Below are 27,942 nucleotides of genomic sequence, written 5' to 3' on the forward strand. Positions count from 1 at the left end.
TTTGCCATTATCCCACCAAGCTCCAGGGGGCGGTAGCTACCCTTTCCGTCCTCTCGGCCATCCCGGCAACAGCCCCACGGCTCTCCATCCAATCAGCGGAGAGCGACGCGCGTCCTTGCGGAAGTGACGGCAGTTCGAGTCCGGTGGGGGCGGTGGGAGCGATGAGGGAACTGAGACGGTGGTAGCCGTTGTGTGAAGATGGAGGTAGGAACCTGAGCGTTAAGAAGGCTGGAGAGAGAGCGCGGCCGACCGAGTCGAAGCAGAGGCGGGAAGCCGGGCGGAGAGGCGGCTGGCGGGAGGGGAGAAGAAAGCCGGGTTTGGGAGTGTTGTCAGAATGTCGGGGACAGAATCCGTCGCTTCAGGCTAACTCTCTACTCCCCCTAACTTATCCCCGCCGCTTTCTTTTGGTTTCCAGTTTCCCGGAGGAAATGACAATTACCTGACGATCACAGGGCCCTCGCACCCCTTCCTGTCAGGGGCTGAGGTGAGCACGAGCTGCCGGCGCTGTGGGGGGAGGGCCTGAGGCAGCGGTGGGGTAGGGCGGTGGGGAGGAGAGCGCGGACGCCCGGGCCCGGGGGCTGGGAACCAGGGGCCGAGATTGGTGTTCAGAGAACAGTGGCAGCTGCTTCCCGAGCCTATGAAGACTAGGGGGAAGGCCCGGGAAGCTGCTGCCATCAGAAAAGCAAGACTTTGAAAAGAGCTAACCCATTTCAGAGTGATTCTGGATTGGAAGACAGGGTGGAATTGTTTCCTTTCATTGGGGAGAAATAACTACAATTAGGGGGATCACAGCGGGAAGAAATTGGGGTAAGGGAGGAGTCTACTTAAGGGGTTAACTGTGAACATGTGTTCATTCTTGGAACTATCTCTGTTGTAGGGTCTTTGTTTCTCTTAAACTTCTACTCAAAAAAAAAAAAAAGTAGTTATGTTTACCTACAAGCTTGTTTCGCCAGTGACAGAATGAAAGGAAATAGTTGCCAGAAAACATGGAGTTGAGTACATGTGTTTCTGTTTGTCAGTGACTCAGAGTTTGGGCAGGTTACTTCACCTTTATATGTCACAGATTCCCTAGCTGTCAAATGGCTGTAATAATAGTTTTTTATGATGTTGTGAAGTAGAAGTAATGATTATGATGAGGTGCTTTAGTATCTGTGAAAAAGTTTTGCTTAAAATACTGTCATGATACAGATACATATCACTTGTTTAGACAGGGCAAAATAGTAAGATTTGGAACAGAAAAAGTAAATGTCCCTGTCTTTGAGAAATTAGTCTTGAGCTTTCTAGGATTTGGGTTTTGTTTTGTTTTTGAGAATTTTAGTACTTTTTTCCCCCCAAAAGTGATAACCACTTGCATCAGTTTTTGTTGGTTTTTTTTTTTTTTTTGGTTTTTGTTTTTTTTGTCCTAAGAATTCTCAGTTGCTGTTGAGTAGGCTTATCCTGAATTAAACCTTAATATTTCTATGGATGAGAATTAGATTGAAAAGGGACAGTTGCTAGTTTGATTTCTTTATTGCCATTATTGGTTATTGTTATTCTCTTAAGGAGGGGAAAGTGTAGCTCAAATGAAGGACAAATTTAGAAATGATATAAAACTAAATCTCTTTGATGCTTTCCAGTCTCATTGCCGTTTTTTTCTGAATGATATCGCCATGGTTTAATTTCATTATTTGGAGTGTTGTAAATCTCACATTGGCCTTATCCACATGAACATGCATCATTGCCAATTTCTTCTGAATCAGATTTAAATTTAGAGTGTGGTAAATTTCACACTGGCCTCATCAAGAAACTTTCCAGGTTTGAGTCTATCCTTTTTTTGTTTTTATGACTTTAAGAAATTTAACAACACAACTATTTTGCCAAGAAGCTCACAATTAAATTTCAGTGTCTTCCTTTAGCTTAGGTCTTTGTCGTTGCTAACATTTCTTCTCATTACAACTTCACCCTTCCTTCCCCCCCCCCTTTTTTTTTTGACCTTTATTTCAATTGGTTTGTGGTTTTTGTTGTACCTGGTCTTATTGTGAACCACCCCCAATATAACTTAGAACTAGGTAAAGGTGATATTAAGTTTTTCTTTTAGAAAAAGAGTGATATTTAGAGTTTTCTTGCATGAAAAAAGATAGATATCCAAAAAATACCGTAAAAAAAATTGAAAAATTGGACTTCACTGAAATTAGGAATCTCTTTCCATCAAAAGACATCATTAAGAAATTAAATAGGTACACCACAGACTGGAAGAAGATATTTTAATATACATACCTTACACATATTCAGGATATATCAAATACTTAATGTAGAGTAAAAGAATCCAATTTAAAAACGGGCAAAAGGGGCACCTGGGTGGCTCAGTCGTTGGGCGTCTGCCTTCAGCTTAGGTCATGATCCCAGGGTCCTGGGATCGAGCCCCGCATTGGGCTCCCTGCTTGGCGGGAGGCCTGCTTCTCCCTCTCCCACTCCCCCTGCTTGTGTTCCCTCTCTCTCGCTGTGTCTCTCTCTGTCAAATAAATAAATAAAAAATCTTTAAAAACGGGCAAAAGATTTGAACACACACTTCACAAAAGAGGGTATCCAGATTGCCATTAGGCATATGAAAGAGTGTCATCATCACCCATCAGGGGAATGCCAGTTAAAACTATAACGAGCATGACTGTATACCCACTAAAGTGGTTAAAATTAAAAACACTGACAAAAGATTTTGCAAGGAAGTAGATAACTCTTAATCATTGTGGATTAAAGTGTAAATTGATTCAGTCACTTTGAAAAACGGGCAGTATCTGCTAAAAATGAACATATACCTACCCTGTGACCCAGAATTTCTACTCCTTGATGTATACATGAGAGAAATGAGTCCATGTATTCACCAAAAACATGTATGTTCACAGCAACTTTCCTCATAATAGCTAAGCACTTGGATACAACTCAAATGTCTATAAACTGGTACTAGTAAAAAGGGATACTACACAGCAATAAAGAAGGACATCGACTACTAATAAATGTACCTTGGGTGATCTCAAAAATATATTGTTGAGTAAAAAGCCTGACATAAAAGAGTAGACACTATATAAGTTCACTTTTTTTTAAATGAGTATAAGGAATAGACAATGTGAAACTATGGTAATAGAAATCAGAATAGTGGTACCTGTTAGGAAAAGGAGAGAGTATTGACTAGGAAGCAGTATGACAAAATCTTTTACAGTGATAGAAATGTTCCGTATCTTTGATCTGGGTGATGGCTAATTGGATGTTTCCATAATGTAAAAATTCCTTGAGCTATGTACTTTAAATTTGTATACTTAAGTTATACCTAAATAAAAATATTAAAAATTTCTAAGGAGTAAGTAAGTATCCAGAGAGGAAGGCTTAGGATGTGTTATAGCATTGCTTGAGACAGGAAAGTTCTATCTGAAGGGAGTTTAATCTGTTTTCCTCATTCTCGTTGGCTCTTACACAATGATACTGTGCTTTGAGCACTTTTGGGAAATAATATAAAGATTCCTATTTTTAATTAGGAAAAGTACTTATAATATTAGAACCGGTTAATTATTTCAGGCTGAATAGTTAAAATTTTCACTACTACAGCATTTTTTTAAGAACAGTGAATTATCTTTTTTTTTTTTTAAAGATTTTATTTATTTATTTGAGAGAGAGAATGAGATAGAGAGAGCATGAGAAGGGGGAGGGGCAGAGGGAGAAGCAGACTCCCCGCTGAGCAAGGAGCCCGATGCGGGGCTCGATCCCAGGACTCCGGGATCATGACCTGAGCCGAAGGCAGTCGCTTAACCAACTGAGCCACCCAGGCGCCCAGAACAGTGAATTATCTTAATGACCCATTGTACCAGTGTACTATGAGTAAACAGGTGTTGGATTAAAATAAATTTCTTTAAAATGAGTAATCTACACAAAGTATTTTTTTTTTAAGATTTTATTTATTTATTTGACAGAGAGAGACACAGCGAGAGAGGGAACACAAGCAGGGGGAGTGGGAGAGGGAGAAGCAGGCTTTCCGCCGAGCAGGGAGCCCGATGCGGGGCTTGATCCCAGGACCCTGGGATCATGACCTGCGCCGAAGGCAGATGCTTAACCGACTGAGCCACTCAGGCGCCCCTACACAAAGTATTTAAAGAAATACTGGGTTGTATGTTTTAGCATGGGGAAATAGGAAAAGAGGGAAATCATTTTTTTTTTTTTTTTTGGTTCTCTAAATAGCTGAGCATCCTTGTTTATAAACTGTAATTCCCAAATTGTTTCCTCCCTCAAAAAGGCCCACGAATTTAACAGAGAAGGAAAAGAAGGCTGAATGAGAGGGTAGCTATATCATGTTCCTGTTTTCTCCTCCTGGGTCAAAATCACTTACTTTTACCTGAATATTTGCTACAGTTTTATCTTTGTTTTATATGTGGTAGAGTATGATCTAGTTATGTAGTAGATCCACTAAAATAAAATAATTAGAGGGGCACCTGGGTGGCTTAGTTGTTAAGCGTCTGCCTTTGGCTCAGGTCATGATCCCGGGATCCTGGGGTCGAGCCCCGCATCGGGCTCCCTGCTCAGTGGGAAGCCTGCTTCTCCCTCTCCCACTCCCCCTGCTTGTGTTCCCTCTCTCGCTATGTCTCTCTCTGTCAAATAAATAAAATCTTTAAAAAAAATAAAATAACTAGATATTCATTATTGGCTTTTCCCCATAATGTTATAGATCATTTATGGTAGTAAAAGAGCTTTAGAGTGAATCTCTTGTGTTTATTCTAGTCTATAGTTTACCCTCTGTATTCTTGATCATTGCTATTTTTTTACTTCTTTTACTTAGGGAAGAAACAAGCAAATAAGCAAAACCAAACCCCCCAGAAAACAACATTAAAGCTATGGATACTGAATAACAAAGCTTGTTCCACATTCCAGGGGGTGGTGCATAGAAAGAATGCCTTGTTAATTCGATACAATGAAATCTCTGCATGTCTGGTTTTTTAGTGTAGTTCTTGAAAGCACTCCAGATGGTTTATGTGGGGTAGTCCTTTGCGGAACACTGGTCTCTTGTTTGGGATATGAATTTTTACTCTTTTTTGTTGTTGTTGTTCTCTTTAACAAATAGTATCATTTTCATATCTTTGCAGAGTTGACTTTTGAAAGCCAAAAAAAGATAGGCATTTTTTTGCTTTTCAAAACATTCTGTTTCTTGTAAAAATTGAAAACTACTATCATACAGCTATTAATCTAGTACAGTAAATGTTTCCCCGATCCTTTTTCCCATCCCCATAACTTTGTTCACATGAAAATTTGGTAGAAATCTTTGTACTCTTTTCTTGAAAAATCTCACATGAACCTAAACTGAAATTTCAGAGTCATGGACCTGAAGTTCCTAACTTTCACGCAAGAATCATGAGCTGTGTACTGAGAAAAGTTCAGCTGTTGCAGAGATTTTTAGTTTTTCCCATCAAGAACTGCTTGCTCCTATGTTACTTGTACAACTCTCATGTTTCATCTCAGACAGCTACCAAATTTTTACCATGTTAAGTAAAATAGTAAGGATTTTAGAGAAGGAAAATGTAGAAATGAAGCTATATATATATCTTGTTTGTCTTGTAGGAAACTTTTTTCAGTTTGCCAGTGTGATTCAGAGAGATTAGGCATTTCACAGACATATTTTTGTTCTCCCTAGTTTCTACTAGCTGGAAATTCCTTTTTAGCAATGTCTTCATTAAAAAAAAAAAAAAATGGTGGGGCACTTGGCTGGCTCAGTCAGAAGAGCAAGTGACTGTTGACCTCAGGGTTGTGAGTTCAAGCCCCACGTTGGGTGTAGAGATTACATAAATAAAACTTAAAAAATAAAATAAAAAATGGTGATATTAGTGAAACCCTTTCTGGGCCAGTAATAACCTTGAGGAACTCTTAAAGAATGTATTGTTTAATCATGAGGAAAAAGTGTGGGTACCTATGGAATTTGATCTGAATCAGTTGATATTTACTATGCCATGTGATAGGTTGATTGAATTTAAAGTTTCTAAATTCCAGTTATCTATAACTGATTAGCAGGTTGCAAGTTAATAATAATAAGGATATTAATGTTATCATTAATAGCAATGATTAATAGTTATTAAACAAAATAACAATATACGGAGAGTACTGTTACAACTCTCATTTTATAGATGAGGAAAACCCCTTCAGAGTCCTTTAGTAAGTGGCGAGCTGGAACTTGGACCCAGACCTCTCTGACACCAGAGTCTCTTGCAAGTATTTATAATGCTCTTACTGCAGATGTCACCATTTTAGTTTTTTACTGTTAAAAAGGAACCATAGCATTTAATGTATCTTAGTTCAGACATTGGTCTGTTAGCTCTACGAATGGTGGACCCATCCAGTATAGAAAGAGTCTATTACTGTAGTTGAATTCAGAGGAAGGAATTGGGTTTTATAGCTAGCTGGAGTAATCTGCTTCCTCTCTTACAGAAAAGGCTCTGTCAGAGCAAGACTAGGAATGTTAGAGAACCAGTTTGCCTTTTGGCTGTAGCTCTTATGAAGGTTTTTCTCCTCAGTATATTAACCTTATCTTGACATCATTGGGTTTTCCAAAAATAAATCTTACTTGTTGTTAACATCATGATTACTAAGATGGAACTCTTAAGTGTAGTTATTTTAGAAGAGGTATCGTTCCGTGACAGTACCTTTTAGGATTTGCTTCAAAGGAACCTAAAAATAGTAGTCAAAAGTATAATTGTCTGGTTGAAAATGAATTTCTGTGGTCTGATAGTTCAGGTGTATAATTGTAAAATAACTGGTGTCTATTAGAATCTTTTGAGAGTTTTTAAGCATCGTAGGCAAAACAATTTATAAAGACTGGGTCCTTACTAATAGCTGAGCACTCATTAGAACAATAAGCATGATAGGATAACAGATGGCAAAGATAAAAAACTGAAAACTGTGATTGATTTTGGCAGCCTCGTATATGCCATATGACCAAGGGTATTTGGGAGAACAGAGGTTTGTTTGTAAAATTAAATAGGTCCTAAGAAATTGACAACAAAAACAGGATCCAGGCTGAAAAGAGGTACACTAAGAAACTCCAGTGCCCAGCCATGTTCTTCACTTAGCAGTATGCGGTTCCTCCTCTTCCCACTAACTTTTTTTCCCTTTTTCCCCCTACAGACATTCCATACACCAAGCTTGGGAGATGAGGAATTTGAAATCCCACCTATCTCCTTGGATTCTGATCCCTCACTGGCTGTCTCAGATGTGGTTGGCCACTTTGATGACCTGGCAGACCCCTCCTCCTCTCAGGATGGCAGCTTTTCAGCCCAATATGGGGTCCAGACATTGGACATGCCTGTGGGCATGACCCATGGCTTGATGGAGCAGGGCGGGGGGCTCCTGAGTGGGGGCTTGACCATGGTAAGGGGCAAGACATTATCAAGCTTACCCAAGCTCATGGGCTTGGTAGTGGTATGGGAGATAAAAGTGACTCTCTCTTCCCTACTACACTTGGGTATTACTTCTGTGTTTAAAGGCTCAGCAACAAAGACTTAATTTCCCCTGAAGGAAATTTATCATTTGAATTAATTTTACTTGAAAAATGATTTAAGATTATAAAATGTACAGTGTTCACCCGGATATGAAAATGATTGGGATGGGGGGGTGTGTTTTTTTCCCCATCTATAATTGCCATCACATCCTAGGATTAAAATGTGAGTGTGAAAAAAAAAATGTGAGTGTGACAGCTGGCACGTTGAGAGATTTATTCAAAACCAGTCTGAACCAATGTATTGTGGATTACTTTGTTATAAATTGGTGTATTGGACTTCCAGCACATTTCTTCAGTAGCACATCTTCACAGTATATTTGATGCCAAACATCTCTAACATTGGCCTTATTTACTCTTGATTGCCTGTATGTTGCAACTTTAAAAACCATTATTGTAGGAGAGTACAGGAAGTTTTTCTTTACCCTATGTGTCATCACTACCTCCAGATTACTGAATAATTTATTTGTTCTTTAAACTAACTTGTCCAAAATTAAGACTTCTCTGGTTATTTTTCATTATTTTGGAACAGGCTTTTGAGTACAAAGAAGTGACTTTAATAATTTCTGTACTTTATTAAAAAGCTTAATATAGATAAGTTATTTGATGTTTAGTCTTTAAATGATGATACAATCTGGGTAAGCAAGGGTTATAAACTGTCCTGAATTCAGTGGGGGGAAAGAGTGGTGTTTTTTTATATTTAGTGTTTAATTAGTCCTTCTGCTTCTCTCAGGACTTGGACCATTCTATAGGAACTCAGTATAGTGCCAACCCACCTGTTACAATTGATGTACCAATGACAGACATGACATCTGGCTTGATGGGGCATAGCCAGTTGACCACCATTGATCAGTCAGAACTGAGTTCTCAACTTGGTTTGAGCTTAGGGGGTGGCACCATCCTGCCACCTGCCCAGTCACCTGAGGATCGTCTTTCAACCACCCCTTCACCTACTAGTTCACTTCATGAGGATGGTGTTGAGGATTTCCGGAGGGTGAGGCATTCCCTGCCAAAATCAAATCTGCCATGATATTCTGGGATAAAACTCCTGGCATACAGAGCCTACTCAGTATTATTTGCTCCTGCCCTGCCATCTCCTCTGCTCTTTTCTGGGTATGGGGTCCTGCCTCTCAATCTACAGTTTATAATGCTTTTCCCAATCCCCATTCTAATTGGTCCTCACCTACTTTACTAATGTCTTAATCCTATTGCCTCTTTTTAGCATTTCTGAAAATTCCATCCATGTGCCTAGTTAGTTCCCCCATATTAAAGTCCTTTTCTTACAGTTCTCCAGACACGATACTTCCTTCTTCCCTTTTGTAATTCTCTCTTTTCTCCCCTGCAGCAACTTCCCAGCCAGAAGACAGTTGTGGTGGAAGCAGGAAAAAAGCAGAAGGCCCCAAAGAAGAGAAAAAAGAAAGATCCTAATGAACCTCAGAAGCCAGTTTCAGCATATGCTTTATTCTTTCGTGATACACAGGCTGCCATTAAGGGACAGAATCCCAATGCCACTTTTGGGGAAGTTTCAAAAATTGTGGCCTCCATGTGGGATAGTCTTGGAGAGGAGCAAAAACAGGTGAACAAAACATGGAGGGAGTAGTGGGTAGTGAATGTCCTAGAAATTTTTAAGTAAGGGGATAAAAAACTAAGTTTTCTTTTAACTTTTTAAGTTGTTCTTATTTAATATCAACTCTTTGTTAACAGCACATTCACAGATCATACTTTGTCTTAAAGTTACAGCCATCCACTGAATCCAGAATGTACATCAAAAACTATTAATAATGTTTATAAAAACACTGAATCTAATTTAAACCCCATTTTTTTTCCATCTGTAAAATTAGGCCATTCCTTGGTAAATAGCATCTCTAAAATCCACTAGCCTTAAGTTTGAATTTAGAGTTTAGTTTATGGTTTTTTCATTGGCCTAGTATAAACTTGAAAACTATAGTTAATCTCTCTAAATTTAATATGGATTTAAAAAATAGGGGCACCTGGGTGGCTCAGTTGGCTAAGCATCCAAATCTTGGTTTCATCTCAGGTCATGAGCTCAGGATCGTGAGATTGAGTCCCACGGTGGGCCCCACACTGGGTTGTGGAGCCTGCTTAAGATTCATTCTCTCTCTCTCTCTCTTTCTCTCTCCCCCTCTCCCCCCCTCCCCCTCCTCCACGCCTCTCTCCCTTGCTCTCAAAAAGTAAATAAATAAATGAAAATTATGATACTATGTAAATATACAATACAATTAATACTGAAGATGGCTATAATTATCATTGCCCTAGACTCCCCAGGTCTTCTGTCAGAGTGAGTCTGCTACTTAATATTTGAAACAAAAAGCTGAAACTTATAACTTATAGCAGTTATCTATTGCTGCTCAACAAACCACAAATTTAATAGCTTTAAATAGTGGCAGTTTATTATTTCTCATGATAATATGAATTGGTTAGATGGTTTTTCTGATGTTTTTGCCTGGGCTCATTCTTGTGGTTTGTCAAATGATAGCTGGTATGGCTGGCCAAGGTGACCTTGCTCTCATGTCTGACATTTGGTGCTACTTGGCTTAGATTCCCACACATGGCCTCTCATCCTTCAAAAGGCTAGACTGGCTTCCTTATAGTATGGCTGACTTAGAGCAAGGTCTCTCTGTCACTTCAGGCAGAATTGCATGGTCAAAGCAATTCATAGAGCTATCCCAGATTCGAAGGAAGGCACCTTCTTATGGTCAAAGCAATTCATAGAACTATCCCAGATTCAAAGGAAGGGGAAATAGGCTTCAGCCCTCAATGGAAGAAGAAGTATGCAAGATGGGAGGAATTCTCGTGGCCATCATTGCAAATAACTTGCCAGATTCCTTAAGGGAGAATATACCCATTAGACACAATCCCAGGCTAAGCAGACTATTAATCTTACACAATGTTTGGATCTGGATTTTTTCTTTTTTCTTTTTGTTATGAAAGTGGGCATGGTGTTAGCTATAGAAGTGTAGTTGTCCTGGCAGGACTTGCTGATTGGCTGACTTTCAGATGCATGGTCACTGGAAAGTCTGCCATGGAGGCTATCTTGATTACTAGCCAGAAGTATATTCACTAAAAAGAGTTGTCAATATTTAACTGAGATGAATTGTCATTCGTTGATAAATAATATAGAATTATTAGTTTTTTCTAGGAGTATGGGGACTTTAAACAGTCTCTGCCTTTCCTGTAGGTGTATAAGAGGAAAACTGAAGCTGCCAAGAAAGAGTATCTGAAGGCTCTGGCTGCATATAAAGACAATCAAGAGTGTCAGGTAAGAGGGTTACTTAAAGCAATAAGAAGATTTTTGGAGCTGTTTATTAGCAGTTAAAAGAAGTAAATACCACCAAAAACCTGTAGGACCTGTTAATACTATGTTGTATTAAAAGCTTAAAAGTATATAACAGGTTTCCTATTGTTTCCATCATAAACCTTGCCACAGTCTGTCTGAGTTTATCTCCATTATTTACTCTCACAGCTCTTTTCTTTCTTTCTCCCACTCTGTGATGTATCTTTTCTTGGGAGATGATTAGAGTGAATATGTTCTGGGGAAGAGAGTAAATTTCCCAATGACTTTTTTTCTTTCCTTTTTTTGGGTCTTTTAGGCCACTGTGGAAACAGTAGAATTGGATCCAGTGCCACCGTCACAGACTCCTTCTCCACCTCCTATGGCTACTGTTGACCCAGCATCTCCAGCACCAGCCTCAACAGAGCCCCCTGCCCTGTCCCCTTCCATTGTTGTTAACTCCACTCTTTCCTCCTATGTGGCAAACCAGGCATCTTCTGGGGCTGGGGGTCAGCCCAATATCACCAAGTTGATTATTACCAAACAGATGTTGCCCTCTTCTATTACTATGTCTCAAGGAGGGATGGTTACTGTTATCCCAGCCACAGTGGTGACCTCCCGGGGGATCCAACTAGGCCAAACCAGTACAGCCACTATCCAGCCCAGTCAACAAGCCCAAATTGTCACTCGCTCAGTGTTGCAGGCAGCGGCAGCAGCTGCTGCTTCTATGCAACTGCCTCCACCCCGACTACAACCCCCTCCACTACAACAGATGCCTCAGCCCCCCACTCAGCAGCAAGTGACCATTCTGCAGCAGCCTCCCCCACTGCAGGCCATGCAACAGCCTCCACCTCAGAAAGTTCGAATCAATTTACAGCAACAGCCACCTCCTCTGCAGATCAAGATTGTGCCTCCACCCACTCTGAAAATGCAGACACCCTTAGTCCCACCAGCCGTGGAAAGTAGTCCTGAGCGGCCTGTGAACAACAGCCCCGAGGCCCACACAGTGGAGGAAACCTCTCCTGAGACAATCTGTGAGATGATCACAGATGTAGTTCCTGAGGTGAGCCTGTTTTCAAGTCTTTCTCCAGACCAGTGGAAAGGTAGAATTATTTTGGTTGACCCAGTAAAAGTGGAGGTTGCTGCTGGCATTTAATGTCTGGCAACCAGGAGTTCCTGTAGGAGTTCCCTGCAACTGTGACTTGTCCTACCCATGATAATCTGTATTGTTCTTGGTAAGAAACATTTAGGAGGGTGTTCTGTCCCAGACCACCCCTTAACTAAGCAAAAGTCATACTGCAGTTCTGTGAGAGAGGATAAAGCCTAAGTAAGCATGGAGTTATTTTTCAGAGGTATCTATCCAAGGATCCTAAACTTTGGAGATACAAGTTCTTCCATTTCTCCTACATCTCTGCTGCTTGGCTTGATGTGTTTTAAGTGGGGGATGGATAGCTTGAAAAAAATTGGTTCATATTATTGAGTCTTTCCAAAGAGACATAAACAGATGCCAATTACCGTAGTTTTAATAAATTTGTACATCACTAACAGTCATTTAAAAATATGTTTTGGGGCGCCTGGGTGGCTCAGTCGTTAAGCATCTGCCTTCGGCTCAGGTTGTGATCCCAGTGTCCTGGGATGGAGCCTCGCGTTGGGCTCCCTGCTCAGCAGGGAGCCTGCTTCTCCCTCTCCCATTCCCCCTGCTTGTGTTCTCTCTCTCGCTGTGTGTCTTTCTGTCAAATTAATAAAATCTTAAAAAAAAAAAAAAATGTTTTGAGACTCCAGGTCCACAATTACTGAAGCAATCATTTAAAGAAAAATAACCCCCCATCAGCAGGAAACTGAATCTCCGAGGTCTTTCCCTTTTTCTAATGGCATAAACCACTCTACTCACACTGTACTTTTGAGATTTTCAGAGGAGTAGTAGTCAAGTGTGGAATAAAGTCAGTGATAGATACAATTAAAATTAAAGAGGACTAGCCAGCATTCCGCCAATTGGAAGAATCTTCATGTCAGTCTCAAGCTGCATATAGAGGGGGAGACCAAGAACTCTTTTAGGACTCTGCCCCCATATGGGGGCAGCTCCATTGGTTCCCAGTTAGTTTGACTAGCTGGCTAGTTAAGTAAGTAGCAATCTAATTAATCTTTTGTGCTCTCTTCCTCTCATAGGTTGAGTCTCCTTCTCAAATGGATGTTGAATTGGTGAGTGGGTCTCCCGTGACACTCTCACCCCAGCCTCGATGTGTGAGATCCGGTTGTGAGAACCCTCCTGTTGTGAGTAAGGACTGGGACAATGAGTACTGCAGCAATGAATGTGTGGTGAAGCACTGCAGGTGAGCTTATAGTTTCCCTTCTTATAATTCAGATATTGCGAAGTTAACTGTTGGAAAACGGGTAACCCTGAGCATCACCTGACCTTAGGTAGACTAGATTGCTATATATATGTCTGATTATATAGAGGCTACTAGAAAAGCTTCCCCTGCTTAAAAAGAGCTTACATTTCCCACGTAGACAAAGATGATATAATTAGCAGTTCTTGCTTTTTGGTTACATTATATTCAGTTACATGTGCTCTTTAACATTCAGTTACATGTGGTCTTTTAAAAAATTGTAAAACCTTAAGCTGTTAGTGACTATGGATATTAGCTTAGCTTCTCTCCTTACTGCAAATCCAGCTACTCAGGGAATTAGAATTTGAGGTGGACCATTATGCTAAGTGGTAAGTAGCATAAGAAGAAGGTGCTAAGTGTGGCAGAAGGGGTGGGTGGTAGGGGCGAGAGAAGTTCTGAAGATTTTGCCCATCTTCCCAGTTTTCCTGGGATTTACCTCTATCTATGAAAGTATTGGTATTTTCCTAAGTCAGATCTGCTTCAGCAAATCAGGATTGTCTAAACTTAAATAAGGCCCACTGCCCTTAGATTCATATCGGGTGATATCGTTTCATCTTAATGAAGCTATTTAAGACAGTTCAAAAAGGCTATATCTAGGCTGTAATTCTAAGTTTATGTGTATCTCTTCTCTCTTAGGGATGTCTTCTTGGCCTGGGTGGCCTCTAGAAATTCAAACACTGTGGTGTTTGTGAAGTAGTCCTTCCTGTTCTCCAAGCCAGTCAAGACTTATCTGCTGGGAACATGTCTAAGAGCCTCTTTTTAAAAAACAAGTTGGGCTTCTGGTAGTGCCTGATCTCAACCCATGATGGTCCTTTGTGCTTCTCCCCTTTTCTGTCTCTTCATCAGGGGCCATACTATGGAGCAAGGCCATTGAGTTGGCTGTAATCTGGAATTGCTTTTTACTTTCAAGTACAAGCAGAGATACCAGTGATAATAGCAGAGAAGGGTAAAGGGAATATGAACAAGCAGAACATAGGGGTGGTGATGGTGGGGGGTTGTTTGAGGAAACTCGGTATAATTGTCATAGGACATGCCTAAACAATTATTAAAATGATGGGAGAATACTCAGCTTTGAGCCTAGGCTAAAACACTGTGTGCATCCATTTTAAAGGGGATAAAAAGTTGCATTAAAGGTTATCTCTTAAACAGGAACGATTGCTGTCACACCTATACATTGCTTGGAGAACAAAAGTTTTCAACAGAGCAGGCACCCTGGGCTGTAGGGAAAATACTATCACCTGGGAGTTTCTTATTTATTTCTCTTTACAAATAATGTTATTTCTGTAATCCTTGATCCTCCCTCTTGCACTTACCACAGTTTATGAGTGTAAAAGGCAGAAGTCTATATCCTTAATATAAGAGGTTTTACCAAAGTCTAAAGAAGTTGTGTTCACTTGTGTTTGATGAAATATCTTTTAAAAGATAGGCTAGAGGTGTTTTCACTTACATAATATATAGGCTAATTCTCTGTACACCATTTAAATTTCATTTAAATTTAATCTAAGATGTGCTTATCTCATTTTTCTTGCAAATAAGCTAAAAAAAAAAGACAAGCAAAGCCACATAGTTGTGAAAGGGTAAACAAATATTTAGAGCATGTTAGCCCTAATGATGATAACCTTAAGTGAAATCAAATCTTACCTTGAGAAATAGCTGTCCCAGAGAACCCCCCTTCTTGATTACGACATTCATGTAGTACTAACTGCTAATCACTTTGATCCTATATAGTATAATCAACATTTTAATGTTTTCCATGCACTCATTTAGTTTGAACCTTACAACAACCCAGTGAGGTAGGTAGCATATTCCCAGCTTACATGTAAGAAATCCTACTGAGAGATAAGGTGCACGAGATCACACAATTTTAAGTGGCAGAGCCAGATTTTGACCTTGAAATCCCAACTACAATACAAACTTTTATTTAAATAAGGAAGAAAAACTATTGTACAAATATTACTCTTCAGGTGCAGCCTACAGAGCCATGGCTGTAGGTGCTTAGCTCTGTAAGGAAGTGCTTCTACAGATTTTTAGGTTTAGAGATGATACCATCTGGATACCTTTGCTTGAACCGGGCAACCACATCTGGGTCTAGTAGGTGGATCCCATCCAGTTGGTTTCCAAGGGTGATCCTGAAGTAAAGATAAAGAAGGGGCAAACCAAAAATCCTGGAATTAAAAGGCTTAATATTGTTAAAAGATGCTTACCTTTTATTAAGGCTGCCTATCATCTCATCTAATATTCATGCCAATTCTTTTAAGAAGACCTTAATATTAGAATAGTATTTGGTAGTATGACTGGTTAGGAATTGGGTAGATTTTGGTGTTAAAACAGGCTGGCTCTGTATTACTTAAGGGTTAATAACAGAGAGCTAACCAGGCGTACTTCACAAAGTTGCTGCCAATGAGTATTCTTTGGATAAAAAAATGCTAGCAACATGTCTTCCAAAGCTCTACTAACAGTATGAAAGATACTGAAACTGTTGACAGTAAATGGATTCTTAACCACCAGGGGGCAGATTTCAATACATCCCATAGAATAACTGAGGAAAATCTTTAGTAGATACTCTTTAGAGAGCAGTGATTTGGGTCTTAAAATCTGTTGGGTCTCCAGTGAATGTTGCAAAGCCCCATAAAACAGTTTAAATACAAGCTTGGGTGGCTTCTGAATCCTCTAAAGCCCATTTTTAAACTACTGAAATATGAGGTAAAGCTCTACTAACAGCCATCCTTGACCATAAACAGGAGGGCTACTATGTTCGCCTTACCAGTTGGGCTGCACATTGTGTGGTCGTCCAAATAACTCAATCTTGCGAGTGCCAGGGGATAGTCTCTCAATCATGCCATAGATTTCATCTGGTTTATGACTGGTAGAACGAACCTAGGAAAGCAAGGCTCTAGTTACTTTTAAGTTACCAAAGATTGCAAGTCTAGCCCTTTCCATTTATATTTATGATCAAATGAGAGAACCTGGAATACACCTGACTTGAATAATGTGGAAGGTTTGGATGCCTGGGGAAGCACATACCTCAGCTACGATCACATCGCAATCCAGACCCTGGTTGAAGCCTTGGGGATTTCCTTTGACACCAACCTGCTCACCACAGAGAACAGATTACCTTATGGAACCCCCAGCATTTGAACTTTTTCTCAATAAGTCCAACAATTCCTCTTTCTGCTCCACCTATTGAACTGGGCCCCAGTGTTGCTCACCAAGCAGTGTTCCTTCCCGTGGTTCAACCAGTGACCTGTACGGCCTGTCCGAATGATGCGCTGCAGTTGATTTGTCTTCACCCAGATAATTTCATCTACCCGTTCATAACTGTGGGACATAAGATAGAGAACTAGAGCTTTAATCCGGCTTTCACAGTTTAGGGGTAGTACCATCTACTCTACAGAGGAAAGGACTCACAGGGAATACTCTGGGAGAAGAGAACACATCTCAACTACAGCTATTACATTTCTATTTCCTTCAGTAGAAAGCAACACAATGATCACTACTTACCCCCAGAGGTTCAGACATTCTCTGCCCAACTCCATGGCCCTAAAAAGAAAAGGGTTAAACAGCTGCTTTCATGTCCGTATTTTTTATCTCTTCAAGATACCGAAATGTTTTCAGTAGACATTCAGTGAACATTTACATGCAAGACACCGTTAGGGCAACAGGATGGATCTAAGAATGAAAACATAAAATAGTATCTATTCTCAATGGCCTTACCTTTCATAAGGAACAGATGTAAAGTTAAATAGAATTCAAGTATCATTTGTGTTATATACAGGCAGTAGGTCTCAGTAGCAAAAAAGGCTGACATAGTCATACAGTTAATAGCAGGGCTCGGAAAACCCAGGATTTTATTCCCACCCAGTACTCACTCTGTACTATATCTGCCCATACCTACATATCTTTGAACTGCATTACCTGCCTGTGACCCAGAGGAAGAGAAAGCCATCATCCTGCAGTACTGGTATGTTGAGCCTGCGCATCTCATCATCTGTCAGGGTCCCATAGGGCAGCTCCATGTGAATATCCCAGGGTGGGTCAGCCATCACAACTGCAAACTTGCCCAAGATACTGACGTCCAGGTAGCGGATATCACAACAGATCCACTGCATAAGGTGGTATTTGGTCATCTTCCCTTCCTTCACTCTCAGATTCATGGCCCCAGTCCCTCTTTTCCATTTGATTTTCCTATTCCATTATAAATATGTATATCCCACACCATTCCCAATCCATAAGATAGACTGCTGATTATGCCTGCTTTCCTACATGTATGGCTGCCCTACTCAGATATAAGTCTCTAAGCTGAAATAAGTTTTCTGAGCGGACAGGTACCTGAGGAGGGAAGAGTCGATCTGCACTGGAGTCACCTCCAACACTCTGTGTAAGAGCAAGCTCCTGGCTAGGTGTATGGTCTTTGCTCCCAGGAGCCTCAGAATCCATGCAAGCATCAATTTCATAGTGAACATATTTGCAGGTATCCATGTGGAAACATGTGTTAAGGAAAGAGCAGTCACCTAATGACTCATCAGTGTGTTTATTGATGATTCGTCTGGGAAAATAAAAAGGGAGAATGAGAATCAAGATGGTGTTCCAGAGTCAGATCCCATAGTTCAAGTTCCAAACTGTTTCAAAATTTTGTCTTTTATTACCCTCTCCTAATTTTATCTTTAGAGCTTCCTCCAAGAGTTTTCAGAGAAAGGAAGCAGGTAACATGGAAATCCATAATTCACACTAAAGAAGAATTTAATTCCTCTCTGAGCAAAGACAACTTTCTTAGGACAGGAAAAAGGGCTTGCTGGTTAGAGCTGAATAAAACACTGGCCTTCGAGCCCAAGTTCCTACTTCTCCTAAGATCATCCTTCCAGAGAACTTTAACTTTTACTGGGCCTCAGAGACAGAGATGCCTTGCTAATGCAAGAAGAAAGGGACATTATTTAAAAAAATCTCACATCTGTTTGGGAGTGCAGTCTGTATTCTCTCCCACAGAACACTACTTCTGAAAGTACACCTTCAGAATCTGGAGGTCTAAGACAAATCATTAAAACCATTTAATGACAGGATCAAAGACAGAACCCCAGGGACTGGAAGAAATGTGCTGAAAAGGAATGAGTGCGTCTGGGAGCCCCACCCCACCTCTCTCCCTCCCAAGACACCTGAAGTGCAGCTTGCGGCAGGGCCGGTCAGCATCACTGGCTTTCATACACTCCTCCTTGGTTCCATAGTCACAGAACTCTTGTACTTGGGCCCGACCTCGTGAGCGAAACTTTTCAACAATGGACTGTTCCTTGGCTGTTGTTGTATTTAATAGCTCTAGGATCTCCTGACTGACCTGTGACAAAAGAAGCCTTAGACTTAAAAGGGTTTGCAGATAAAATGAGCCCTAAACCACCTCCCTAAATTCTACTTGACAATGTCCTGTTGTAAGAGGTGAATGAGCTAACCTAATACGGGAAAATTGGGAGTTCTAGGAGATTTATCATGGGTTCAGTCCTTTCTTACAGATCTGCATTTGGGATGGAATTAAAATATAAGAAGCCTGGTTCCTACTGCTGAGCATTAAGTTAACCTCCCCTCCCCAGGAAAGCAATCCTTCCCACCAAAACCACTTATATTTACATAACCAAGATACAGTAAGTACTAAGCACTTTACTGTTTAGCTGAGTCTATGCAACAGTTCTGTAAGGGAGGGTACTCTGGTTATCCTCACTTTAGAGATGAGAAGACTAAGGCTCAAGAGAAGTTAAATTTAACTTGTTCATATTTACACATCTAGAAGTAGCAAATAGGTAAGAATTCATGTGAGTCCATTATTTATATTCAGAACCAGTTAACTGCCAATTCACATTGGTTAATTATCAGTTTCCCTAATTAATGGTCCATGGTAACTACCTTCCAGTATTCATCTCCATTCATCTCCCTCTATTCCTATATTTGGGTTCCTCTTCCTTTTACCTGATGATTCTTCCAATGACAGACATTCTCAAAATCGGAATTTCTCAACATTGGCATTATTGACATTTGGGGAAAGTAATTCTTTGTCGTGTGGGGATTATCCTACTATGATTGTAGGATGCTTAACAGTATCGCTTGCCTCTACCCAGTAGATGCCTGTAGCACGACCCTGTGTTGCGACAACCACAATGTCTTCAGACACTGCTAAATGTTCTCCGGGGGAAGGAAGTGGGGAAAAATAATCCCCAGTTGACAACCACTATTCTAAACCCTCAACCCTAAGAACTGCTCCTTGCCCTAGGGGTAAATCCCTCCCAACCAAAGCTGTAATTCAAAGTGTGTATGTGAGGAGTGCCGGGTTGGCTCAGTTGGTAGAGCATTCAACTCTTGATCTTGGGGTTGTAAGTCTGAGCCCCACAATGGGTGTAGAGATTATTAAAAATAAAATCTTTAAGGGGCGCCTGGGTGGCTCAGTCGTTAAGCGTCTGCTTTCAGCTCAGGTCATGATCCCAGGGTCCTAGGATCGAGCCCCGCATCGGGCTCCCTGCTCAGCAGGAAGCTTGCTTCTCCCTCTCCCACTCCCTCTGCTTGTGTTCCCTCTCTCGCTGTGTCTCTCTGTCAAATAAATAAAATCTAAAAATAAAAAAAATAAAAAAGACTAAAAAAATAAAATCTTAAAAAAAAACAAAGTATATGTGTGAAAGCATTTCCATCTACCCCTACCTTCTTACTCTGTTGTTCCTTAGTAGACTGTTGGTTCAGAAGGCTCTCTATCTCCAGATCAACATCTGAGGCAGCATGTTTCCTTGATTTCTTGGTTGGCTCCTTGGCTGCTTCTGATGCTGTAGAGGCCAGGCCAGAGGCCAAAGAGCTAGCAAAGGCAGCTACTGTGGTTGAGTCCTGCTCTGCACGCCGCTTCTGCCCTGTGATAGTCCCTGTTACCTCCCCAGGGCCCTTCTTTTCTGCCACAGCACCCATCATAGCAGAGAGCTTGGAATGATCAGCATAAGTCACAAGAGTGGGATGTGCGTCATCTTGTAAGAGACCTCGTTTTACCTCAATCAACTCCTGAGCTGCAAACTTCTGTAGGAGGCTTTCTACCCCATCTTGAGTGGCAGGGGCATCTGGCTAGGGAAGGAGGGGAGGGAAAGGCAATAAGACACTGACAATGAACTGAAGTGAAGAAGTGGTATATCCCAACCCTGTCTTATCAGATCATTACCGTGGAGATGGCAAGACGGATGGACACAGCATCAGTGGGCAATGTTAAGGCCAGATCAGAAAGGTGGTGTAACAATTTCTTCTCTAACTCGGGGTCTGTAGCTAGTTCAGGAACTGCTGAAGCTGTGCTGGGCTTAGGGCCACCAGAAGTGGGTGCAGTAGGCACTGGGCTGTCACTGCGGAAGGTGGGAGACAGTGCTGCCTCTGGATTTCGTAGATCTAGGAGTGAAGAAAAGTGAAGAAAATGATAAAGGGCAACCACTGTAGGTCTGTCTAGACACTCCTCAGGAGTCAAATTCTCCAACATTCACAGCATGTACTTTCATTTCATGCAGAGAATTCTCTGACCAAATTTAGCACTAGATCACCTTTCCTCAATCATACTCAAGCATTCACTGCTTTGCCAAGATAATCCTGGATTTTCTGGGAACCACTTACCTTTTCTCTACTGAGTAAGAGGTATTTTCCTAATTCCAGTCCCTGCTGTGGTTCAAAGGAAATTAGCAGCATGGTAGATTTATTTTTTTTATTTTTAAAGATTTTATTTATTTATTTGAGAGGGAGAGACTGAGAGAGAGAGCACATGAGAGGGGGGAGGGTCGGGAGGGTCAGAGGGAGAAGCAGACTCCCTGCCAAGCAGGGAGCCCGATGCGGGACTCGATCCCGGGACTCCAGGATCATGACCTGAGCCGAAGGCAGTCGCTTAACCAACTGAGCCACCCAGGCGCCCAGCATGGTAGATTTAAATGTCCATACCACCTCCCTTCAGTCACTCTAAATGACAACTGAAATAATCAACCCAAATTTAGGGGCGCCTGGGTGGTTAAGCATCCCAACTCTTCATTTCACCTCAGGTCATGATCTCAAGATCCTGAGTTTGAGCCCCGTGGTGGGCTCCGAGCTCAGTGGGGAATCTGCTAAAGAGTTTCTCTCTCCCTCTGCCCCTCCCCCAGCTTGCTTGCACATACGTGCTCTCTCTCTAATAAATAAATAAACCTTTAAAAAAAATCTTTTAAATAATAATCAACCCAAATTTTAAAGCCAGAGATATTTTCAACAACCTAAGCTGTGATCAGCTCTTCTGAGGAATGGAGTTTGAATTTTAAAGAATCAAGGCCACTGGACATCAGAGGATATGTAAAATGACAGTATTGAGGATTAGAATAGGACCTTTTTCTTTATTTTTAAAGATTTTGTCTTTAAGTAATCTCTACACCCAACATAGGGCTCAAACTTACAAGCCCAAGATCAAGAGTTGTGCGCTCTATTGCCTGAGCCAGCCAGGTGTCCCTAGAATGTGACCTCTAACACTCAAAACACAAAAATTTTATAAAATTCTGCAGAAGGGCACCTGGGTAGCTCAGTCAGTTAAGCGTCTGCCTTCGGCTTGGGTCATGGTCCCAGGGCCCTGGGACTGAGCCCCTCGTCTGGCTCCCTGCTTAGTGGGGAGTCTGCTTCTTCCTCTGCTCCTCCCCCCACTTGTGCTCTCTCTCACTCGCTCTCTCTCTCACAAATAAATAAAATCTTAAAAAAATAAAATACGGGGCGCCTGGGTGGCTCAGTCGTTAAGCGTCTGCCTTCGGCTCAGGTCATGATCCCAGGGTCCTGGGATAGAGCCCCGAATAGGGCTCTCTGCTCAGCGGGAAGCCTGCTTCTCCCTCTCCCACTCCCCCTGCTTGTGTTCCCTCTCTCCCTGTTTCTCTCTCTGTCTCAAATAAATAAATAAATAAATCTTAAAAAAAAAAAAATGAAATATTTAACTCAGGACTTGTATCAGAATTCTGTTAAATATTTTAAGATATGAGTGGGTCATTAGTTTACATTTAGAAATATTTTGGTTACTTAAAAAACATTTTTACTCTAATGGAATTGACTTTAGTAAAATTTGACTCACAAATTCCAAGGAAAACGGAGCTGAACTATATCAAACACCTTGCTGGAACAGTTACATTTTATGAAAATAAGTTACACCCTATTTGGAAAACAGACTCCACAATACCATACTAGCTGGAAATGTTAAATAACTGACAGAACTGGGGTGCCTGGGCGGCTCAGTCGTTAAGCGTCTGCCTTCAGCTCAGGTCATGATCCCAGGGTCCTGGGATCGAGCCCCGCATCGGGCTCCCTGCTCAGTGGGAAGCCTGCTTCTCCCTCTCCCACTCCCCCTGCTTGTGTTCCCTCTCTCACTCTCTCTGTCAAGTAAATAAATAAAATCTTTAAAAAAAAAAATAACTGACAGAACTTTGTTCACTTTGCTTATGATTCCTTTATGTTCTGCTGAATCTTAGAGTAGAACATTTGCCAGATGAACTCATACAAGTTCCTTGTTTTGTTTGGCAAAGAGGTACTGTATACATGGAGATCCCTGAAGCACTTTCAAGGTCGGGACGAAAAAGAATTCAAGAGCAACGGACCCAAGCTAAAAATATGTAAGAAATATAAGTGACAGTTATTATTTAGCTTACTTGGAAGACTACAGGCAAAATTTCTGCACTGAACAGGATTGAATGATGACTACTGAAGTCCTTGCAACTCAGAGATTCTAGGAGTCTAATAAACTTGAGCTAAAATACCCCAATTACAATTTACACTGAGATAAAACTCTGAACTTTTTTTTTAAAATCAGTCAAGTTTTAAAATATTTTGAAGTAACCAAAAACTTCCTTCATTAAGCAACTGAAGCACAATCAATAATAAGTATCATTTTTAAGGCAGAAGAAACAAGGTATTCTAAAACTAGGATTTCAAGGGCGCCTGGTGGCTCAGTTGGTTAAGAGCCTGCCTTCGGATCAGGCCATGATCTCAGGGTCCTGGGATCAAGCCCCACGTTGAGCTCCCTGCTCAGTGGAGAGCCTGCTTCTCTAATAGCACAAGCATATTTCTGTCGCTATCCCTGTCTCTCTCTCTCAAATAAATAAATATCTTTTAAAAAAATAAAATAAAATTAGGATTTCAGGGATGCCTGGGTGGCTTAGTTGGTTAAGTGCCTGCCTTTGGCTCTGGTCATGATCCCAGGGTCCTGAGATTGAGTCCTGCATCAGGCTCCTTGCTCAGTGGGAAGCCTGCTTCTCCCTCTGCCTGCGTCTCCCCCTGCTTGTGCTCCGCCCCCGTTTGTGTGCGTGCAAGTGCTCTCTTTCTCTGATGAAATCTTAAAAAAAAAAAAAAGATTAGGATTTCAGGATTTCAGGGGGGGCCTGGGTGGCTCAGTCAGTTAAGCATCTGCCTTCGGCTCAGGTCATGATCTCAGGGTCCTGGGATGGAGCCCCACCTCAGTCTCCCTGCTCAGCAGGGAGTGCTTCTCCCTCTCCGTCTGCCCCTCCCCGCTCATGCTCTCATGCACCTGCGCACATGCTCTCTCTCAAATAAATAAATAAAATCTTTAAAATTAGGATTTCAGGCATTACACCCACAAATTGTTTTTTTTTTTTTAATTTATTTATTTGACAGAGAGAGCGAGCACAAGCAGGGGGAGCTGCAGAGGGAGAGGGAGAAGGAGGCTTCCAGCTGAGCAGGGAGCCCGATGTGGGGCTCGATCCCAGAACCCTGGGATCATGACCTAAGCCGAAGAAGGCAGATGCCTAACAACTGAGCCGCCCAGGCACCCCCCACAAATTGTTCTATATATTATATACTGATGTAGCTCATTATTATACACTGATATAACTCATTATACATATATTTATTTGTTTTATACATTATATACTGATATAACTCATTATATATCTTTAACTCCTACAGTATGCCAAAGGGAGTAAATCATATTAGCTACTAAACCAAAGACACTGTTAACAGAAAATGGGGCTAAAGGAAGATGTGGGTAAGTTTTAAGTCAATACCCAGGATACAGGTCCTTTGTTATGCAGCTCTGAAATTTTTAGTATTTTAGGTAAGCCATAAATTATCCGTTACCCCTCCCCCTTAATTCATGTTCAAACTTTGTGCCAGGTACCTTACATATCCTGCTGCCATTAATATGAGCTTTATTTTGTTTATTAAAAAACGGCTATGGCACCAGGGTGGCTCAGTAGATTAAGCATCCAACCCTTGGTTTTGGCTCAGGTCATGATCTCATGGGTCATCAGATCAAGCCCCACATCAGGCCACGTGCTCAGCGGGGAGTCTGCTAGAAGATTCTCTCCCTTTGCCTCTCCCCCCACTCGTTGGCAGGCCCTCTCTCTCTAAATACATCTTTAAAAAAATAAAGACCTAAAAAAGTAATAATAAATTAATTAATTAAATAAACAAACAAACCACTTTAAGGTATGACTGACATGTAAAGAGCTGAATATACTTAACAGATATAACTTGATGAGTTTGGAAATAAGGTTACACACCATGAAACCATCACTACCATGAAGGCCATAAACCTATTGGGAAAAAAAAAATGTACTTTAAAAATGCCAAACTAAGGAAAGTCTCCCAATGATTCTTTGTCCATGGTATTTGCATTCATTAATGATATGGATACATTTTAGTTCACTTAATATCCTTGTCTTTTCTCACTGAGCTTTGTAGTAAACAATTAAGTATCAGATTTCAGTAATGCTATAAAAACCAAGAGGTAGTAAGAAAATTTTTATTTCCTGTGAGAAAAGAATGAAATGATCTAAATTATTAGTAAGCCTTTGGTTATTCTTACATGGAAACTTGATTAATAAACTAATAGAGTATGTCTCATGTTTTCCTAAGAATCCTAATGCTCAAAGAAATAGGTTCTTTGGAATAACCAAAATAATTCAAAGAAAGAACAGTGATAGGCTGGTTTATTTTGTGTTCTATCTCTATCTACTCCCACAGTACCAGATGGGCGAGCCAAAGCTCTGGGCCAGAAGACAATACATGTTTAAGCACAACCTTAAAAATATTTTTATGTAAGTCTTAACCATATTCTTTAGGCAGATGTACTAGGAATCTTAACCATATATTAAGTGGGTCAAGAGATTAAGTCAAGAAATATTTATATCCAAAAAAAGAAAAAAAAAAAAGAATATTTACATTCAAGGGAGAATACAATCTTGTTGTCAAAATTATTAAACATGCTTAGCAAGAAACTGAAGTATCGACACTCTTAATAGTTAGGTTTGCACATGGCACGAAGTTTGGTTAATACCAAAGTGTGGTTATTACCATGGAAAAGTGAAATGGAACTTAAAATCGACTACTAATTGAACTCCGATCATAGGACTTGTACTTCTTCTTCCTCTACTTGCCCTGCCCTCTTAACTTCTCTTTAATTATCTAAGTCCTATGTAGCCATCAAGATCAAATCACAAGTGCTAACTAACTCATGTTGCCTTTGCAAATAAAGCCAACTCTTGTTACTTTTCCCTTCCCTGTCTATACTTATTTTGGATTCATTCATTCAGCATTTTACATGTATCATGTCATAGTTCTGGATTTTTTATAAGCATCTGAATTTTTTTTATAAGCACCAATCCTTTATCCCCCCTAAATTTTAAACTCCCTGAGAGCAGAGACAATATGTTACTTATCTTTGTCCATTTTTTGTTAGGCACACTGTAAATACTTAACAGATGTTTGTTTATTATGGTGTCAAAGTCCTGACAGAACATCTTCTAGGTTCCAGGGGCCAGAACATGAGCACATGGACCTGATATGTACCAAGACAAGATTTAGAGATGGACTCTAGTATACTAATAAACATTGGAACAAACTACCACAAGGATGGTATGGATTCACTCTCCTTGTAGATCTTTGTAACTGATTTGCCTTAAATAACCCAGGGCTTGTGCTGGGGATAAGGGTAGATAAAACTGGACAATCATTTGAGGTTCCTTCAAGTTTTGTGACACAGGGGGCAACGGGAGGGGAGAAAAAGTTTAAAAACATAAAACAAATATTTTCAGGTTTCTGCTTGGGACGCAGATGGCTAAGACGATACCATTTCTTCTACTCATTTAGCAACTCTGTGAGGGTCCCTGAGCTGGTCACTGTGGATATAAAGTTTCGGTCCGTGTTCTCACGGTGGCTACAGTGGCAAAGAAACGACCACTACAAAGCAGTCGCTATAACGGAAGAACAAAGCGCCACAGGAGCAAAAAAAAGGGGGGAGGCTTAACTGTTTCAAGGGACGGGGGGCTGAGAGGCCTAGCAAAGGCGACGTTCCCGCAGACTTAAGAGGAGTCTGCCAAGCGGACGAGGGTGGGGTGGGGCGCTGGGGACCAGGCTCCTGTCCCAAGAAAGTGAACTGGAGGAGTGAACCAAGGCCCGGGGTGGAACGGAACTGCGACTACGCACAGGAGGACGAAACGTCTGTGTGCTGAGGTGAAGAGGAGAGTACTGATGTGCCAGGTACTAAAGAAATGGCCGCTTGGGCAAGGGTGCTGGCTTGGAAGCTCTTTTTCTCCAGGGTTCCCTCCCGCCCTCCCTGGCTAACCCTCGGCCCGGACAGCCCCGCGCCTCACCCAAGTGCCCCGAGTCCTGCTTCCGCCTCCGCTGCAGCCTCTCTCGCAGCGAGTCCAGCTGCTTTTTGTGGGCCTGGATGGAACTCCACGTGTCCGACATCCCAGTCTCTCAGCCGGGACACGTCTCGAATCAGGCGCGGTGGACTAGCACCTCCCAGCCCAGCCGCAGGAAATCTCCAATCCCCCCGCGGACACCCCCGGGCTAACGGGAAAGAGTTCCGGGTAATGCGCTAGCCGGGAAGTCCTTTTCCGTTTCCCGCTCGCTTTGAAGCTCAAATGAGAGCCACCTTAGGTGTTGGCAGGATGGCGGAAATATTTTTAATAGGAGCGCCCCCGTTCTTCCGGGCGCCGTGAAGCTGTGGTTTCCATATTAGTGCCTGGCAGAACAGCCATGTTGCTTAAAGAGGCGCACGCGGCCTTGTTGATGTAAGGAGTTGACCCAAGGTGTTAAGACAGCACTAATAGAGCAGCAAGTGTAGTACAGATTTTTATTTATTTTTAAAAGATTTTATTTTTAAGGGCGCCTGGGTGGCTCAGTTGGTTAAGCGACTGCCTTCGGCTCAGGTCATGATCCTGGAGTCCCGGGATCGAGTCCCGCATCGGGCTCCCTGCTCGGCGGGGAGTCTGCTCCTCCCTCTGACCCTCCTCCCTCTCATGCTCTCTGTCTCTCATTCTCTCTCTCGCAAGTAAATAAAATCTTAAAAAAAATAAAAAAAAATTTAAAAAAAAAAGATTTTATGTTTAAGTAATCTCTACACCCCATATGGGGCTTGAACTCACCACATGGAGATCAAGAGTTGTATGCTCCACTGACTGAGCCAGTCAGGTGCCCCAGTGGTACAGATTTTTAAAATGAAGGACAACTAATTCCTTTTGACAGTTAGATACTAACATACCTTTTCTGCTGTAGGTGTTGCCGTTTTATGTTTTCATGCATTCATTTCTAAAGATACAGCTATTAGGCGGCGCCTGGGTGGCTCAGTCGTTAAGTTTCTGCCTTCAGCTCAGGTCGTGATCCCAGGGCACTGGAATCCAGCCCTGCGTGGGGAATCCCTGCTCTGCGGGAAGCCTGCTTCTCCCTCTCCCGCTCCCCCTGCTTGTGTTCCTTCTCTCGTTGTCTCTCTCTGTGTCAAATAAATAAAATCTTAAAAAAAAAAAAAAAAAGAT

General features: G+C 41.5%; 2 protein-coding genes across 6 annotated transcripts; one reads left to right on the forward strand and one right to left on the reverse strand.

The window, feature by feature from the left end:
* The first annotated feature begins 63 nt into the window (after positions 1–63).
* TOX4 (TOX high mobility group box family member 4) lies at positions 64–14,560 on the forward strand. The gene is made up of 9 exons (XM_045900509.2): positions 64–204; positions 416–484; positions 7,132–7,374; positions 8,235–8,495; positions 8,847–9,077; positions 10,701–10,781; positions 11,113–11,856; positions 12,960–13,123; positions 13,817–14,560. Exons 1-9 carry the CDS (start codon positions 199–201, stop codon positions 13,875–13,877), a joined length of 1,860 nt encoding a protein of 619 aa, XP_045756465.1. The 5' UTR covers positions 64–198; the 3' UTR covers positions 13,878–14,560.
* Positions 80–27,088, reverse strand: METTL3 (methyltransferase 3, N6-adenosine-methyltransferase complex catalytic subunit). Of its 5 annotated transcripts, none has more exons than XM_064570794.1 (12): positions 26,776–27,088; positions 20,352–20,569; positions 19,853–20,257; positions 18,331–18,506; positions 17,510–17,726; positions 17,096–17,283; positions 16,682–16,720; positions 16,390–16,498; positions 16,205–16,270; positions 15,945–16,057; positions 15,238–15,309; positions 80–289 (listed from the first exon to the last, which is right to left on the reverse strand). In XM_064570794.1, the coding sequence occupies exons 1-12, from the start codon at positions 26,873–26,875 to the stop codon at positions 220–222; spliced, it is 1,773 nt and encodes a 590-aa protein (XP_064426864.1). In that variant the 5' UTR covers positions 26,876–27,088; the 3' UTR covers positions 80–219. The 5 variants fall into 5 exon arrangements, with proteins under 5 accessions (XP_064426864.1, XP_064426863.1, XP_045756468.2 ...); XM_064570793.1 differs by lacking the exon at positions 80–289 and adding an exon at positions 2,359–2,491; XM_045900512.3 differs by lacking the exon at positions 80–289 and adding an exon at positions 2,359–2,491 and having other exon boundaries at positions 20,186–20,257; positions 26,776–27,060.
* Between the last annotated feature and the right edge of the window lie 854 nt (positions 27,089–27,942).

This window comes from Mirounga angustirostris, unplaced genomic scaffold (assembly GCF_029215605.1).
Source record: "Mirounga angustirostris isolate CCGP_5_RB_7025 unplaced genomic scaffold, mMirAng1.0.hap1 SCAF_9, whole genome shotgun sequence".
NCBI classification, from domain to species: domain Eukaryota; kingdom Metazoa; phylum Chordata; class Mammalia; order Carnivora; family Phocidae; genus Mirounga; species Mirounga angustirostris.